We start from the raw sequence: 17,881 nt of genomic DNA on the forward strand, positions 1-17,881 counted from the left end.
TCAACATTTCTTTATCGGGTTTACACCCGTGAATCATTCACATATTTAACTTATACTTTAGGCATCAGCGTAGCTATCTTCTTTACAAAATTGTTGGGAATATATACTACCTTTGAACTGTTAATCAAGCATTATACTCATTAAACTACCTCTATTATCTTAATCGAAATAGGGGATCGATCTGTTCGTGGCATCGATTGTTCTAATCGTAACGGGAATTTACGACTTCCGTTGACGCGCTTCCTCGCGATCGCGTCTCTCCGCGATTGGTCGATAAAACAATCTGTTTCATTCTTTGTGTAACTAGTAAAGAGTTACACTGCTGTCATAGATACGTCGAGATACTGACACGAAAGAAGAAAGGGCGTCGGTTATTTTCATAGATTTAATGAAACGATATACAGAATACATTTGCTTTCGTAATGCATCGCAACGCATCGTCCGCGTGCCTTACCATCTATATCACATATCAATTTTTCTTTTATTTATAAAATATAATGGTCGCAATATATGTGTTTTTGTATTCTCACATCATGCCTTTAAATTGCTTTCTCGTTTGCATATCGAAAGTATATATAATATATATATTTATTTATATTTATATTACTTCATTATATTTATATATTTATAAGTATATATATATATATATATAATAATTATATATTATATCATTTTATATTATATTATATTATATATATATAATAATTAACCAAGCGAGAGAGAGGGGCTGTGTGTATGTGTGACTCGGCACAGAATTACAGCGAATCAGGTAAAACATCTTTAATTAGAATACTTTACAAATTTTTAGTAGAACGATGTTAACGTGTTGCTAAATATCGACGGTCGTAGGGGTGAAAAGGCCGGTGGTCGGGAAACTTCCCTTGCAATTCCTTTTATTGTCGTTGTGAACAAATTGCAAGGAGAACACAAATTGTACTTGATTAAATAATCGGCGAATTATCGATCGATTTCAATAATTCGCACCTCCTTTTCAATTGTACGGCCGTCAATACATATCGATTTTACATATCGACATTATCGATCGACATTATTTTATTCTTTACCTCCTTTTCCTTTTTCCTTCTTTTTTATTTCCTTCCCCTTCTGCTTGTTACCCCTTCTCGTTCTCTGATTTTTTTTTTTTTTCTTACGAATCCTTCCAACGTGCTCGATGACCGACAGAGATTTCGACCAACATATCACGCGGATACATTCAACGTGTGTAAATTTGTTTGTTTGCTTTCGGTGCAACGTCTACCACTTCCGATGTGTACTTTGTATTTGTGCATGTAGTGTATATGGGTGTATCCGCAGATATTCGTACGGCAGAGTACAGATCGATCGTTGTAGAAACGTCCGTACGAAAACGAGAGTTTGCCACGTTTTATTTCTTTTTATTTATTTTTTCTATTCTTCTTTTTCGTATTACTTCGCAAAACTTGATCTGGGATAGAAAACGATACAACGCACGATAGCAAACATGGAAAAGTTCTATCCCATATTTTGGACGGAAAGGGAACGAATTTCGATTTCGAACTCCTTATAAACGCTGTGATTTCCACATGGAAGGTCGAACGTACCACATTGCAACATTCAATTTTATTTTATCAAAGAAAAAGAACGGCGAACTCAATAAAAAAAAAATTAAATCATCCGTTGATTGAACATTTATTGTTACATCGAGGGAAGAGGATAAAGTACACCTAATGGAATTGGCCTTTGTCCATTTTACAGCGATGAGAATTAATCGGTAACAACAATACTTGAGATGATCTCGTTTTTCATTCGAGATATTTCTACGTTCGAACGATCCGAGATCCCTTGTTCTCCGCTTTACTTTATTTCATTCTTATATCCCTCCTCGCTTCGTTTCTTTTTTTTTTTCGTTTTATATAAGATTTTAAAACTTTTTCTTTATCTCTTTTTCTTGTAACCTTTTCCGCTAAATCGGGAAAGGTGCACGCGCAATTTACATGTCGTAGCATCGTAGAAAATAATACAACGCTAATCAGCGTTGAGTCCAGGAAAGATTTGGCGGAATCGTAATCGGAGCACGTCAATCACGAGTTAAATTGTTTCTACTCCAATAGGGGATTAGAAACTGGTCGCGATGCTTCCTTTAATTTTCTTAAGTAATAGGAACAAAAATATTCCTCCCCTCTATTATATGAGCGAGGCAAGAAACTTAAGAACTCTCGAATTCATTAAGCGCTCGTTAATCACAATTAGCCTAATAGCACCGTTTAATTTGACGAATTCCATCAGCCTTTAAATCCCTTCTGGACTCGATGCGCTCTATACACACACGATGGAAACGTACGGATTTTGTTCTTGTGTCATATAATCCGAAAATGGGGATCAAATATTAATACGTGCTGCTAGAAAAGGAGCATTATACTTAATTGAAAATTCATTACTACATAGTGGTCGGTCGAAGATATGACGAATTAGATAACAAACGAAACCGTTCGTTTCCACGACGTTATCCTAATTTTCATTCGAAAAGAGAACTTAAAGTGACGTGTCCCCTTTTCGGATACTTGTACCTTGCTTTCTTACCGGGCATATGTTGTTCTCGTTTCACCGAACACCTGCGATCGTATCCATCCGCAAACGTTTCCACACACGCGGCCAATGCCAATGAAGCTCGTTTGCACAGAGAAAAGCGTTGTTGTTGTTCACACTCACAACTTAATAGCGAGTACAGGCTTGAAAATTGAATTACGTCTGCTCGAGCACCGTTTAATGAAGCTCGACGTTAATTACTCCTTTCTCCGTGTACTCTTCCGTAACGAAAGGCCGCTAAACGGAAGCTCTTATATGGCTAGCAATCGATAACTCTTGCACAAGAAATAGTATCGAATAAACAACGAATCGAGAAATAATATATAAAAGACGAAAGAAAGAGTGAGAAAAGATGAAACTCGACTTTTATGAGAAAATTACGATTGCGCAGAAATCAAAGAAAGTGAATCGAGACGATTCAGCTCGTGTTCGAACTTGAATCCTCTCTGTTTCCTTATAAAGCGTGGAACATTTGCGGATACACACAGCGAATAGAGAGTAACGTATACACACGTAATTATTTTATACCTATTGTGCACATATATGTATCGTTAACGTGTTTTCCTGCCTCTCGTTAAGTTAGAAGAACCACGTGGCGATCGCCACGCGGACCGTGTCTTTCTGAAATTAGGTGTACTAAGATTAATGTTGTGATTTAAACGCTGTATCGGTTGGATCGGTTTACTGGGTTGTACTTTTACGTTGACAAGTAACATACACACAAAAGAGGAAAGTATTGTTGCCGAACAATTAGGATGGCCATTTTCAACGGACCATGCTGGAAATATTACGCCAACTTAACCATCAATGATTCCTTGATATAGCGATTTTAATCTTCCATGAAATTCATCATGGGTCCCCTCCAGCTTCTTTGGATCGTGCGTCAATGCAATCCAGTCTAGGGTTGATTATTTCTTTTACATCCAAAGGAGACATTTTTTTTTTTTTATCCTGGTGATATATTGCAGCGGCGAAGAGTGCTTAACGTCGACGATGTTTCTTACGCATTTAGCAAGTTATGGTAACACAAGGTGGTGGTAAGAAGGTAGCAGATGGTAACAGCGGTAGTAGCGACAGTAACGCCATAAAGTCGTAACATTAGCGGTAAGTAGTAGTTAAGTAATAGTAATTAATAAGTAGCAAGTAATAGTATAAGTAGTAGTAGCGGCGCGGTATACGTATAAATAGGACTGTCTACGTTAGTTTGATTAAAAATAAATGTCATAACGTAATAGGTAACTTTATGCCGGACCCGTAACGAAGCCACTGTTCATTGCTGATCGGTCGCGATCGAAATAACGCTATGCACGTATATTCAGTTCCTCTCATGCTCGTCCAGATGGATCGTGCAGCCGATCGGCTACGTTCGGGTCCTACTTCATTCTTCTTCTCCCTTAGCTGTCTAAAATCACATTAACGCAAGAATAGTGGTAATTATTTTGAGCCGAGCGGATCTCGACCACGTGACTTGGAAGACACTCACACGTTTTCAATGATACTAAATTCCATGCGATCGAGGGTCAGGAGGGGATGACAGAGCACCGATTAGCCTCGGATCGATGAAGCTAGTAAGCCAAAGGACACGAGTTTCGCACGAATACGAGCACAGGGAATCAGGAAACAAGGAAACAAGGATTTTCTACCAATAATTCATTTTAGCATCATCGCGACGTTCGAGTGTGATCACAGTCACGATCTACGTACACCTAAACTATCAACACGGAAGAGCGAAATTCATTTAGAAGTGGGACAAAAGGTAGATGGAGGAATATTAATTACTAACATAATCTGTGATAATCTACTTGTCTCCGCTCTTCCGTCGTTGCTCTGATATGTTGCGAACCGTCAATGCGTTCTCTCTTCTTTCTCCTCGACGAGTAATAAGTACATTTTTGTTCACCAAAAGAAGAGATATTCGTCCCGATTGGGCGGATCGTCGGGGGGCAATCGATGCAGCATGAGCAATGAAAGAAACGTAGCGACTTTGTTCGTTGACGTAGCGACTTATACATGTATAAAGTAGGTAGAAAAGTGATAAAAATTCATGTGTATGTGTACGTATAAGATGTGTGTAACGAGTACTGTATACTTTTTCTTTCTTTTTTTTTTTTTCGTTTCATTTGTGCATGTTTGCGAGAAATAGCGTAGCATTTAGAATTATCAATTGATAAAACACTCCGTGATTAATCTTCCGGATGCCACTGCTCTTTTCGTCACCTATAAACGCATAGTAAAACGCTAGATCCTCTTACGAAAGGGGAAATCTACCGTTTGTTTCACTGTCATTTCTCCGTGGGCCCCGATAATCCGCCAAGAAACCGAGTTCACCTTCGTTACATGGTTCTCGATACTTTCGATAGCAAGAATAGTTGTTACATCGTACAGTGTTAAAATAGTAATAGCAGTAATAATAGTAGTAACAATAGTAACAGTTGTCAGGTCGAGCACTCGCGTCTGCCCGCTGACACATCACGAAGACACGCGCCCCGCTCATCCACCCGTCTCTCATCCATACACGCACAGGGAACTTTGTCTTAAATTTAGCGACAAACCACGTCTTCCGGCTCGTCCATTCGCGCGTACATTCACTCCAATGTACACTTGCACGATACTCGATCGCATGCACGCATCTATTCGCTAAAACATCTAAACGACGAGTCAGCCTCGAGACAAACAGTCTCGACAGCATTCATCGAGCTGACTGCCGTGGTATACGACGATTCATGCGTCGACACTCGTGTGAAAACCATGTGAGGGTACACGCAAGAAGATAGTAAAACCTACGTATATGTATAAGAACTAAGGAAACTTAATCGAGTAGGTACGCAACCGCACAAGATCTCAAGAGTGAATTGTTCTACGCGAAGATAAAGCCTTAGGCTTGGCTCGAGAATGCGATTAAAACGGTAGACTACCGACAAACATCGTCTCGATCATTGGTGGCGCCGGGACCAGATCCTCCAGTTTCAGGTAAAAGATACGCTGGAGCCCTTGCACTGACAGACTCCTCAGTTCCGGTAGTTTACCTAACAAACGGGACAGATAGTGCGCTTTCCTCTGCGCTTCGGCGTTATAGGTGACATGATCGCGAAGGGACGAGATTATTTTCGACTGCAGCTGCTCCATGCGATGAGCTTCCTTCAGGCCGTACCTTGCTGTAATTTTAAGCAGAGAAACATACGCGTTTTTTATCAATCGATCCAATTTCAATCACTCGATGGACATAGGGATGAACCGGTTTGTAACGAAAATTACTAGATTTCCAGATTCGCTAGACAATTTAAACGGGAAGGGAAGCCGATGTTGCGTGCAATCGTAATTCTACGACGTCGCTGAATTGGCCGAAAAGGAGCACGCACATGCAACTCGCGAGGAAAATCGCGTCGACGTATCGCGTGCAATAGACACGAACGATGGCGGTTTCTTTTCGTCGTCGCATCAATAACTAACAGGTTGATCGATAAATAATTTATCTACCAGACGATCGCGCCTAATGGAGAGTCGTCAAACAGACGAGAGAGGAATCGAGGGTAAATCAGAATAGAAAAGCAACGTTCATACTTATGATATTCTTTCGAATAAGAAAAAAAACAAGAACTTCGATGAAACTTACCAGTAACGAGGGTGAGAGCACACAAACAAGCGAAAGCACTAGTGTCTACGTCGAGAATATGAAGAGCTTTGCTGAACTCGAGGATACTGTGGAGCCAATCGCCAAAGCTACGTTGACATTGTTCCAATGCCAGAACCACACCGTTGCAAAATGTCAGCTTGGTGTCTTCTGGTTTTGTACGGTACGCCAGCCGAAGAACAAAGAGTTCCAGACTGGCTGACTGGAAAAGTAACTCCTACGAAGAGTAGCAATAACAAAAACTCGTGTTAGACAACCAAATTATGGTTATGATACGTATAGTCGATGAAAGTGATATAACGAGATCGTAAATTAAAAAGCTAAACGGCGACACCGATTGATCTAAGTTGACCGTACTCAGGACTGTACGTCACAGGTAACCAAGATTGGCAAAGAATTCTACATCGCTGACTTATCTAGTTGAAAGAAAGAACTAGTTCTGAGTTGACATCGTACGGCCCTGAACAAGGCTCGAACTCCTTATTAATCCTAAAATTTCTTCACTTAACTTTAACGTCTGATCGATTTTACGACCTCGCTATATCGTTTCCACCGATATGTATGAAAGGTATACGTGAATCGTGGAAGACGAGTTACAAATTGTTAAAAAAGCAACTTTGTTACGAGAGAATGTTATTTTCATCGGTGGCTCGATGCTAGCAACTAGATAACCGACCAATCAGACCGTCGATTAGACATGTCGTAGGCTCGTCAGGATTGACCTTTTAGAAAATGTACAAGCTATCGATTTCTTTAATGAAAGCTTCCCTTACAGATATTGCTCGTCGATACGTAATAAACAATATATCGCGACTCGCATATGGTTGCACGAGCATATCATCCAAGGCTGACGAAAAGATTAATAAGAATTATTAATGAGAATATTTAAATTACCTGATCTTCCCGTACTAAATCCGTGAAACCAGGAATCTTATCGGCAAAAGTTCGAATCACGTCGATGGATGTAGTGAGAAGATTGTAAAATTGCTGAGTTTTTTCAGCTTCTGTGATAGGCGGATCGCCAGGACTCGATTGTCGATACTGCGAATAGTCTAATGTCGCTTGATCGGGTGTCGTGTCCAAATGTGCACGAACCAGAGCTGTGATCAAGGAAACTGGAGAACTCGGTGGCGATTCTTGTGGGGATTTTGGCTTCGATGGTAGTCTACCTCGACGACCCCTCAAGGAATCCGTCCTTACAACCTATTAAATTAATAACTTTCGTTATATCCTTCCGAATTCAACGTGTGCCAATATTTTCTGCTTTGTTATCTTGTTTTAATATTTTTATAATTCGTATTTGTATATCTTTCACGGTGAGTAATTTGTTCTTAAGAATTGGTAAATGAATTCAAATGGTACCACTTACCTCTTTCACCATACCGACCATCAAGCACTTCTGGAAGCGACAAAATTGGCAACGATTCCGTCGGCGTTTGTCAACGGGGCAAGCTTTCTCTGCTAAACACACGTATTTTGAGCCTTTCTGCACGGTTCTCTTGAAGAACCCTTTGCAGCCTTCACAGGTACGCACACCATAGTGTTGACACGCTGCCGTGTCGCCGCAAACAGCGCACAATTGACTGGGACTCGGCGGTGCTCGTTCGTTGCTGGTTGTGCTTCCAGGTGACGGAGAACTCACAGAATTTCCAGTGCCTCCGCTTCCACCGCGTGCTTTCGGGGATTCTGTACTGCCACTGCTGTCAATGAAAGACACGTTTCTTTAAAATCTCAGAACTCCAAAAGATTACATAAAGTTCCTCTCTCCTCGAACGAACAAAATCGGGAAGGAAATTCATCTCGGATAGACGCGCTAGTCTTCCCGGATAAATGCCATATTTTAATGTTAAAAAAGGAAACGAAATTGTATAGTCGTTTATTCGATAATTGATTCATTACAAATGGTTCAAGAGCTTATATAAAATTGTTCAAAAAAGAAAGAATATCCAACAACTAAACTGCTCCAAATGATTAAAAAAACGTTTTTTATGTTATATCCATTCCCAGCGTCTTATGTTAAAGTTTACATTTACGGCAGTATCACACGAACAACATGTCAATTTGTACGAAGTCTATAAAATTTCTTCACTTGATTAACAATAGATCCACTAATAATAGAGATTCTCTAATTGTTTTCAATAATACACGTTGAAATCAATATTCCCCCGTATAATGAAAGTCGGCTACGATTCATTACCTCGCAGACTCTGACCTCTGCGTGGGTAGAGACGCCCTCCGTGGACGAGGCGTCCCTACGACGACGTTGTCGACGGTAGGGTAATTGTCCGTTGGTGCAACCGGTGTGGCACCGCCAGTTATGGTCGGTGATGGACCATACACCATGGGTACACTGACCGCTGCACCATATGGCGAGTCCTGTCGATGATTCGATGGGGGTGGAACAGCCGTGGTCGGAGTTGGGGCCGTTTCTGTCGCGAAATAACCTTGGTGATTATGATGATGTTGTTGTTGCGGAGGAAGTGCTGACTGTTGTTGTTGATGGTGATGATGAAGATGTTGTTGCCTGTGGTCGTGGTAGGGCAATGTGGGTGAAAATTCGGTGGGATAATGTCCGGTGGCGCATGGATACACCGAGTTATCGTAACATTCTGCCTCGTCCATCTTGATGCCGAGCACCTGCAGTTCCTGTCTGGTGTACCGTTGAGCCGTGTAGGTTTCTTGGAAACTTGGCAGGGGTGTAGAACTGCTGCTCAGACAGATCAGAATTAAATGTCAGTGGACCGGTCGACTCGTCCGAACGAAATGCCAGCTACGATCTTTCTTCATGCTACCGATGATGATCGTTAAATCACACAATGAAACGTGCAATCGCGTAGAACAAGCTGATTCGCAGAATCGTAAAAGTAATGACAGAATGCCAACTATGATTTATCTTTTACCTATCGGCCAAATCTAAGATTCTATCTGTGAAAGGTGAAATGCAGATTGAAAGCAACGAGCTGTACCTAAGGGAGTCTGGTTGCACGTCCTCGGGAAGAGGAGCTGCTGATGGGGGCGGTTGTGGTGGTTGTTGATGATGTACCGTTTGCTGTGCCTGGGCAGACTCGTCAGCCGTGGGTACTCCTTGCGGATTACCCAGCTGCAGTTCTGGAAATGGGTCCAGCTCCTCCGGTAGACTTCCTGCATCCGCTGGATCCGTGTACGAGGCACTCAATAAATCCGCCAGAGTGCTACATCCGAAAGGACTCTAGAAAAATCGCATTGAACCTCGGTTGGATCATTTTCAATCGCGAACTGAGATTTCATTCAACTTTTATAAAATCGACAACTATTCAACTATTTAAAGTTTTCAAAGCTGCACCAAACTCGAACAAAATCTTTTTTACGTTTGGCAAAAAGATTTGATAATATTTTAATGTTGTTTCGGTGAATAAAGAACATCAAACGACGGTTAATTGGACCACGAAATATCTGTCGATCCTCGATAATTCAATTCCGTGGTACTGGTACACTTTTCCTATTGTTTCTACAATATCGGACAACGTCGGGAGAGCCGTGCGAGCGGCAAATCGAAGTACTCGACTGCAAGGCGGTAACATTGTTCGACCACAATTGCGAGCCGTGTCGAGACATCGATGTACAGTTGAGGTGCGCAGTGAGGATGTCGGAGAAGAGCGAAGTGGGCTCTCGTATCGCGTGTTGTCTGTAACTCAAACAGTCACGCGGAGATTCCTACGTTTAATCGAATCGAACGAATCTCTTCTTTTTAATTCAAACTCGCCATACTCGTATAAAATCCGTACTTGGTCCACGTGACTCTAATAATCGTCCAATACTATTTTGCCCGTTACGAACACCGATGTCTCGATCTATAATCTCTTTCCCTATATTATTATAAACGATTTTTAATACGAATATTACTATAAATATCGGCTGACATTTTACTTAAAGACATTAAGGTCGACTGTCGCGTCGATACCGCATAAATAAAAATATCAGCGTGAAACATATAATATTTAAAGCAACGTTTATTTCTCCAAGAAAGGAAAGGAAAATCGAGTCGAAGACAACATGGACACAACAAGGACACGGACGAACGTCTGGCCGTCAGGTAACTATTTGAGGATACCAGTACGATGGAGGTAGGATGGGGTGTGGATATTCAATTTGCCCGGTTGGTTCCGCTTCTGAGCTGACATTTCGTTCATCGCTCCCTCGAGAGCCGACGATCGAATTGTCAGCCTACCATAACCCTGACTACGGCCTTCTAAACGGCCTCTCGAAGCCGTTCAACCCCCCATTCTTCCTTACGAAACTTCCTACGAGCAATTACGACACCATGAAAGCGTGGCTGCGTGTAACTTCTCTACGTGGGATTACTAATTTCGTGGTACAGCTAGACCAAGCGTTGTCAGCCGTTTAATTACGCGTGACGATCCCGCGGACAGACGTTTTCAACGAAAAGACTTTCCAAGACGGAAAATGAACATAAGAGAAGGGATAGAAACAGGTAGGACGACACTGGAGATCCGGGTACGTGGGCAGGAATGCAGATGGTGCGCGATAAGCGAATGCAGATGACGATCAAGAACGCCGGAACGTAGGAGGGCAGATCTTGTTGCGGGTCGAGCTAGACTCGCGGAGTTCGAAGACCACGGGACAGATAAGATAGTGAAATAGTGAAAGTCCCGCGAGCCCGAGCGACCCACTAAATACGGGATTCGATAATTACCAGCTGGTTCCGCCAGACGACGTTCACGTAAATTCCGATCGCGTTAAGAAACATGTTTTCACGTATGACTATGGAGGGCTGTTATTAACAATTTTGTTCCGATTAAGAACGACAGAGTCTAATTTTAAATCCGAATACACGAAATAGTACTGAAGAAAATTGAAGGCAAGGGGTCACTGACCGCGGGAAAACTTCTGAAAAAGCAAATGCTACGAAAAACGTGACATAGGGTAGCATTCTAAAGAGCTACGCGAGATTTGGAAATATAAGGAAAGAAGATGGATCATCGATCGTAATATGACGTTGAGAGTAATGTCGCGCAAAAAAGGGTGCGCGAAGCGCATCAGAGTGAATTCTTGCTGACCTGATTATAATTAATAATAAAGAATAAAGGGGAAAGGGTTTGTAGGGCGAACCTGGACATTACTTTACCTGCGTCTGTAGGAGAAGCATGCTTGATGCTACCGTGAACGCGGTGGTTGTCGTGGTTGTAGAAGACTGATTCGTGCAGGCGAGAACTGGAACAGTAGTTGTTGCCTGTCGTTGATGCCGCTGGCGATGTGGCTGTTGCTGTTGCTCTACGTCGTTCCGTGTAATAGCCACCGCACGCTGACTACCGTTGCTGTTATCGCTGTCGCCGTTCGGCGAATGCAATTGCCCTGCAACAGAACGCAACACATCCTGAAGCTACTGCTAGCAGCGAGATCGCTTTAAATTCCTTCGACTTAATGCACCGATCTCAAACATTATGCATCTTATAAAACCAATTACAGAGGCGGCTAAGCAATCTACGACAGTTCGACTAACGCATCTCTCTACATTTTTTCCTTTCTGTAATAAAACGTCGCTTGCATATAACGTCTCTCAAGGACATTGTTCCAGAATATGATGAAAAGTTCTTTGGTCCAAAGCCAACGCGTTTATTGTTTCATGATGAAACAAAGAGGGATGAGAAACTAAACTTTCTGACACGTATTCCCCGCGATGACGCGTTGAATGTACGCGCCAGACTATTTCTATCCTACAAAGGTACCATGATCTTTTCTTTCTTTTGTGTCCAGACGTGACGCGAATCGAGAATTTAGTTAACAACTGCATACGTACAATATCTGCGATATTGAGAATGACCGGCGTCCATGGTGATCATCTCTGCGACCAATTTAGAATCGAGAGGCCTCGAACTCGGACGAATTTGGTTCCGCGAGAGACGAACGCGTTGCACAGATCGATTCTTAGAAGTACGAGTAAATTTCGACCACCAGGCCAAGGATGGCCTGGCAGCCAGTGGAATTCGGAAACAACTTTCACTGATTCCCGTTTTTCTTGTTTGATGCTACTCGTTTTAACCGGTTGTTATCACTATCTGGTACCGACTTATTAGTCGTCGAATTCTCGTCGTCGACTGAGGTCCTCGACGCCGAGGTTTCGTCCTATATAGGGTACCTCCGACACCCCAGGGAGACATGAAATCATTGGCATTTAAAATACTACCGTCCTATGCAGACAGCCACCATACCCCCTGCTCGATTATTATTACGCGATATTATCCCTAACGCCCGAGGGATGACTATACCTCGTCCCGTCAACGAAGAGATTGCTCGCCTTTTATCTTTAGAATCTATGCATGAAACGAACTTTAAAAGAACGTAGGAATATAGGAAAAATTGTTAGTACCTGCCATCACATTTCCATCATTTTCATTATCACTATAGTTATTACAAATTTTTTTTTTTTTACTAAATATCGCAACTCACTCGATTCTTAGTATAATATTAGCACGCTTCGTTCGCTACAATTCGCTTACAAAGGCTAGAAATTGATACGTTTCGATTAATTGATACGTTACGTAAAGAAGAACGAATAGAAAGTGACATTAACAAGTGATGGGTTAAACAGATGCGTTCTGCTCTTTTCAGTGCTCCATCCTTTCGACTCGTCGAAGGATCAGGGAAGATGCGAACGAGAGATAGTCACGGTCACCTAGACCGGCGATTCGATTGAATTTCGCAATGGGGATCGTGAGAGGACCACCCAGTGGTTTTTCACGTCGTGAAACATGGCATAGCCAAGTCGTAAACGATTCCACCGTGGCGGAGATTAATCGTAGAGGGGTGCAGAGGGTGCGACGTGATTCGATACGATAGCGACACCGGTTATGGCGAATTAAAAGGGACTGCACACAAGCCTCGCTCGATAAGTATGGATGCAAACGCGGCTGGCATCGGATCTATACGGCCATAAATCTCAACGCAGTCAGATCGATCGGGCTAGAAGTCTGTCATTACCTAACGAAAAGTCATAAATGTTGCCTGTATAGCCCACTCTCTTTCTCTCACCCGTACCTTTAACCTTTTCCTTTCCTCTCTCGTTGTAACCCGTGCAAGGTGGTTGCTCCGCCAATTAAGATAGCTCGATCCAAAACAATGAGCCCTATCAGACAGCGAGGATCAGCGAGACCGCGAAGGAGAGGCGCGAGTGGAACCGATCCCACCTACGGGAGCGCATACTAGAGAAAACAGGCTGCACCTGAGCCAGTGTGCACGTGCACGGAAGGACTCGATTAACTTCTACAACGCTAGCACCGACAGCACCGTAGGCAGGGTAAAGGCAGAGGTAGCCAGGGTAGGGTAGCGAACGGACGAGCAAGAGTAGGGTTAGCCGAACAGCGTGTGCCAAGTGGATTACACCGGTATACACGGCCCTCCCACGAACCACGCCTCTCCACGTGCCACCACGTGCAGCCACGCCGCGCACAGCCACTTGCTCCGTTTCTCAACAATTTGCTCTCATGAATTAACCACTCGTTCTTGCCAGTCTCCTGTATCTGCTCTTCCTTTCGCTTCCTTCTTCTCCACTCTCGATCGTCTCGCATGTACCATTGGTATTCAGGGAAGATTGGAAGGATCGGATGGATGTGGAACGAAGAGCTTTGAGTAATTTTCTATGTGAATACATAAGATTGCTTTGACAAATAAGATGACATTACGCAGGACTATTAAACGCTGTTTGTGTGTCGCTAGATATAGATGAAGAGAAAAATACGCACTGTCGTAGATCATCGTGTTAATAGACAGATTCCGCAGTTGTGTAATTGAACTGAGGAATTCTGGACATTCAGGAATTGCGAAAGGCTTCTGTGTGTAGTTTGCAAGAGTCGTTGAGTGATACAAATACCGGGAAGACAGGCGTGAAAATTTTGTGCGATTTTTCATAACGAAACGACCCACTTTCCGCTTGAGAGAAGAGTCATCACTGACGTCACTGTTACTTGGTAGCATCGGACGAGTGTACAGCCACAATTAGGCATGAAATTCCTATAAGTTACGGGCTAATTGCAACGATTGTCCAGTCACGTGTTTTCATTTCATGGCTTACCAAGATAATTGATATCCTTCATGAATAATTCATTCTGGCAGCGAGTTTCTTTCTAACGTGTCGTTTATGAGAAAATCCGTAGCTACGAGGAGAAATAGAGAGAGAAAGAGAGAGAGATGGAGATAAAGAGAAAGAAGGACGCTATTAATAGACGCATCGGAGGACTTTTCTTCGTTACAACGTTACCTTCGAACCTCGAGAATTATATTGCCGATCAATCGACGCGTCTCGTATGCAGGCACACCTAACGACGTTAGCAACCGGTGGTGGGTGAGCGTGCGTGCACGAGAGAAAGTAGGACCTGATCATGTCTTGCAGCCGTACGCGACATATAATCGCGTACCGAGATATCTTCGATTTAAAGCTCGCATCGGTTCGCCCACACGAGCCGAGCGTCTCTCCAGTTGGACGATCATAATTAACCCTTTCACTGCTAAGTAGGGACGGTCGTGTGCCAGCCTTTCGTTTGCCTTTTTCCTTTTAGCAGTTGTGCTCATCGCATTTTACTTCTCTGGAAGCTGGCATTACTTTTCCAATTTCTCTTATTTTCACGCCTGATTTTCGCATTCAGAGATTTTAATGGAGAGATTGTTTTCAAAGTCGGTACTGCGAACTCTATACAATGATGGCAAAGTTCTATACGATATATTCGAATTTTATTAGATTTCTAACACGTGGCTCTTAGGATGTTTCAAGGTTCTAAAGAACTTCGTTGTTTATTGTGTGCATCTTTTTCAGTACGTTGTTTTTCATTTGCTGTTGCTTTGGTTACTTGTATTTTTCTTAATATCTTGTGTTGTTATTTGGTTATTAAAGATTCTTGCTTTTGTGTTCTAACGCTTTGTTTTCATTGCTGAAATTCTTTCCTCAATTGTCCTTATATTTTTATCGCCGAAACTCCTTTTTTGCGTAGCTTCTTTTAAGCTGAAATTCCTGTTCTGATGTCCTTGCACTGTTCGTTACTGGGAATCCCAATTTCATCACATTGGAATGTACTTCAAGAAAGTATTGCCGAAGGGAAAGAAGCTGTCATTCCATTCGGAATATAAACTGTGGATGAACGAGTAACCATTGATTCACTATAAAGTGGGTAATATCCAGGGTGAGTACTCGGTCAGATGGCAATTGTATTACTTCGGACAATCTCCATGTCTTCTTCGGACAGTTCTTGTATAAACAAAAATTGAAAATATGGGAATGGCACTAAGAATCCTCATACATATTTTTGCTCCATTAATCTACGATAGACACTGTACATCGCAGATTCGGATTCAGAAAGGAATCACCAAACGTGTTCATAGCAATTAAGATAATTATAAGGGAAAATTATGATTTTAGGATAAGTAACCATTGGGTGACCCTATGAGATGACTATATGATGAATATCATCCATATCTGGTAATTGGTCAAAAGGTTTGCTTGCTACAGTAGTATACAGTAGTATACAGTAGCTGCGGATATTTTGGAAATTGCAGAAAAGTCAGGCTCAGAAATTGAATTTCCGATTCGTGAAAAATCCATGATAGTCACTTTTCACAAAATTTTACGAACAGTAAACAAGCTGGTTACCAGCTCTTTAGTATTGTCGCACTCGACTCGATCATTTTTTAATAAAGTACATATACATGTACACGTATCATATTGATTTCAAATCTTGACCCACTTACCTAATGTGCACTAATCATTGCAGATGCTGCATCATCCGATCTCCCTACCATTAGGAGGCGAACTTTAATAGCTATGTACCACTGATTATACTATTAATTTTTCTTAGTCAGTCGTATCCTGAAGGCATCGCGAAACTTATTTAACACTTTCACTATTAAATTGAAATAATTTTCTTTTTTCTTTTTCTTGCTCTCATAGGAGATGAAATTTTGTTTTAATTTTTCCGTAATCCAAATCGAACGACTATTCGAATATCGAGAAATATTTATGATCCGTGTGTCGTGTAATTTATTTAAGAGTTAATTTCGAATATTTTTTAATATAAAATATTTTCTTCTGTGTTAATTTAGCATGGTTCCGTGTCATATATCTTTTCACAGTGTGGAAAGTCGAATGAATCACAGGATCGTCGAATCGGACGTAAGATAATTTGAAAGTTTCCATGCTACGTGTACTCTAAAACTGGTCCAGCGTATGCACTCGGTGCAGCTTTCTCTTTCGCTGAATTTAGTGAAAGATTGATGACATCGCAATTAGGATTACAACAATCTCTCCGGGAATCCTGAGTCACCCTCGTGTCGCGATCACGTTCCATCCGAAGCCTGATACGTGCTTATCATCGTTCTCGACAGTTCATTAGCAGTCCATTCACCGAGACCGAATTATCACCGGCTTCGTAATTCGCCGAGTACGGTAACCTTCGCGTAACGAAAAAAAAAAAAAACGTATCATAGAAGAATATTCGTAACCATTCAACATGCTAATCACTCTGTCAAACAATCATTTCGCTGGATGTATTCCTCGAGGATTTACCTTTCCTATTCGACAAAGATTTCACTGCAATTTCACAGAAAACACACAGCTTGTATCTTTTATTGCTATCATAAACATTTCCACATAGAAAGATACTGGCCGAACCAATAGGCCGCTATCTGCTACGTTCGACAGTACGTTCGGTTTCCTACGTTTACAAACGCAATCCTTCGATCGACAACCTCGAAGAAGGAGCAAAATGCAACGCTTACGGAGAGGAGAGAAGAAACACGGATCGAATCACGGATCCGTGAAAGCAGGACCAGGAAAGCCAAGCTGAAACAAATTGTCCAGATACCCTGGAAAGATTAGATACGTTCTCGGTGGATTGACCTCTCCCGATAAAAGGCTGCTCGATAGCTAGCGCGGCCAATAAGAATACAAAGGCCGTTTGAAACGCTCGCGAGCTAGTCGCGGCTCGCGTGGTCCGGGTTAGAGTGCGGCTTACGGTGTCGAACGAGGTGAAAGAAGAGCTTCGACGTCGAGCTACGCGAGGGAGGAGAGAGAGAAGGAGGATACGGAGAGTCGCTTGCGACACGCAGGCTCGAGCAGCCAGGCTGATAGGTAGGTAGGTAGGTATATCGCCCCCTGACCCCGAAGAACTACCGTGAGACCGGCTTAGCTCCGGCCGGAGCACTCTCCTTTGCTCTCTCGGCGTGCACTGCGCGTATGCACACACGTACACACACCACGCGTGTACACAGGCCAGGCGCCGTGGAATAAAGAAGTGGGAAGGGTACACAGTATGCCGTGACACGACCGAGAAGAATAAGAAGAAGAAGAAGAAGAAGAAGAAGAAAGAGCAGAAGAAAGAGAGAGGAAGAAGAAGGAGAAGGGAACGACACGACGAAGGATGTGTGACTCGTGGGTGCAGCTGCAATGCAGCCCGGCTGCATTCAGTGGCACACACAGGACGATAACTGGGCTTTTCGATGGTGCGCCAGGATTATCCTGGCTCGCAAACAAACGCCGTGCAACGAATTCCGTAATGGTTGCAAGCATGACCGTCTCTTTTTCCCTCGTTGCATGTGTGCACGATTTGATTAGGACTCTTATCGCGAAGAATCTTTCCAGATTTCTTGCTTTCTCTTTAAATCGGGCTAGTTTGGATTTTCTTCTCGTGGATTTCGAGGCAG

The 17,881-nt window shown here is 42.5% G+C and overlaps 1 protein-coding gene across 8 annotated transcripts in view; it reads right to left on the reverse strand.

Moving 5' to 3' along the window:
* Positions 1 to 367: 367 nt before the first annotated feature.
* Positions 368 to 17,881, reverse strand: part of LOC122574111 (probable nuclear hormone receptor HR38) — a 41,724-nt gene continuing 24,210 nt past the window's right edge. For 5 of the 8 annotated variants that reach the window (XM_043741280.1, XM_043741281.1, XM_043741276.1 and 2 more), the window contains exons 2-8: positions 11,322 to 11,548; positions 9,163 to 9,404; positions 8,394 to 8,903; positions 7,566 to 7,896; positions 7,091 to 7,399; positions 6,179 to 6,413; positions 368 to 5,720 (exon numbers count right to left, since the gene is read on the reverse strand). In XM_043741280.1, coding sequence (XP_043597215.1) covers positions 5,464 to 5,720; positions 6,179 to 6,413; positions 7,091 to 7,399; positions 7,566 to 7,896; positions 8,394 to 8,903; positions 9,163 to 9,404; positions 11,322 to 11,548 — 2,111 coding nt within the window. In that variant the 3' untranslated portion in view covers positions 368 to 5,463. Of the gene's footprint in view, positions 5,721 to 6,178; positions 6,414 to 7,090; positions 7,400 to 7,565; positions 7,897 to 8,393; positions 8,904 to 9,162; positions 9,405 to 11,321; positions 11,549 to 13,935; positions 13,964 to 17,881 lie in introns of those variants that run through there. The other 3 variants (XM_043741278.1, XM_043741277.1, XM_043741283.1) reach the window with 3 other exon arrangements.

The sequence above is a fragment of the Bombus pyrosoma genome, linkage group LG13 (assembly GCF_014825855.1).
Source record: "Bombus pyrosoma isolate SC7728 linkage group LG13, ASM1482585v1, whole genome shotgun sequence".
NCBI lineage: Eukaryota > Metazoa > Arthropoda > Insecta > Hymenoptera > Apidae > Bombus > Bombus pyrosoma.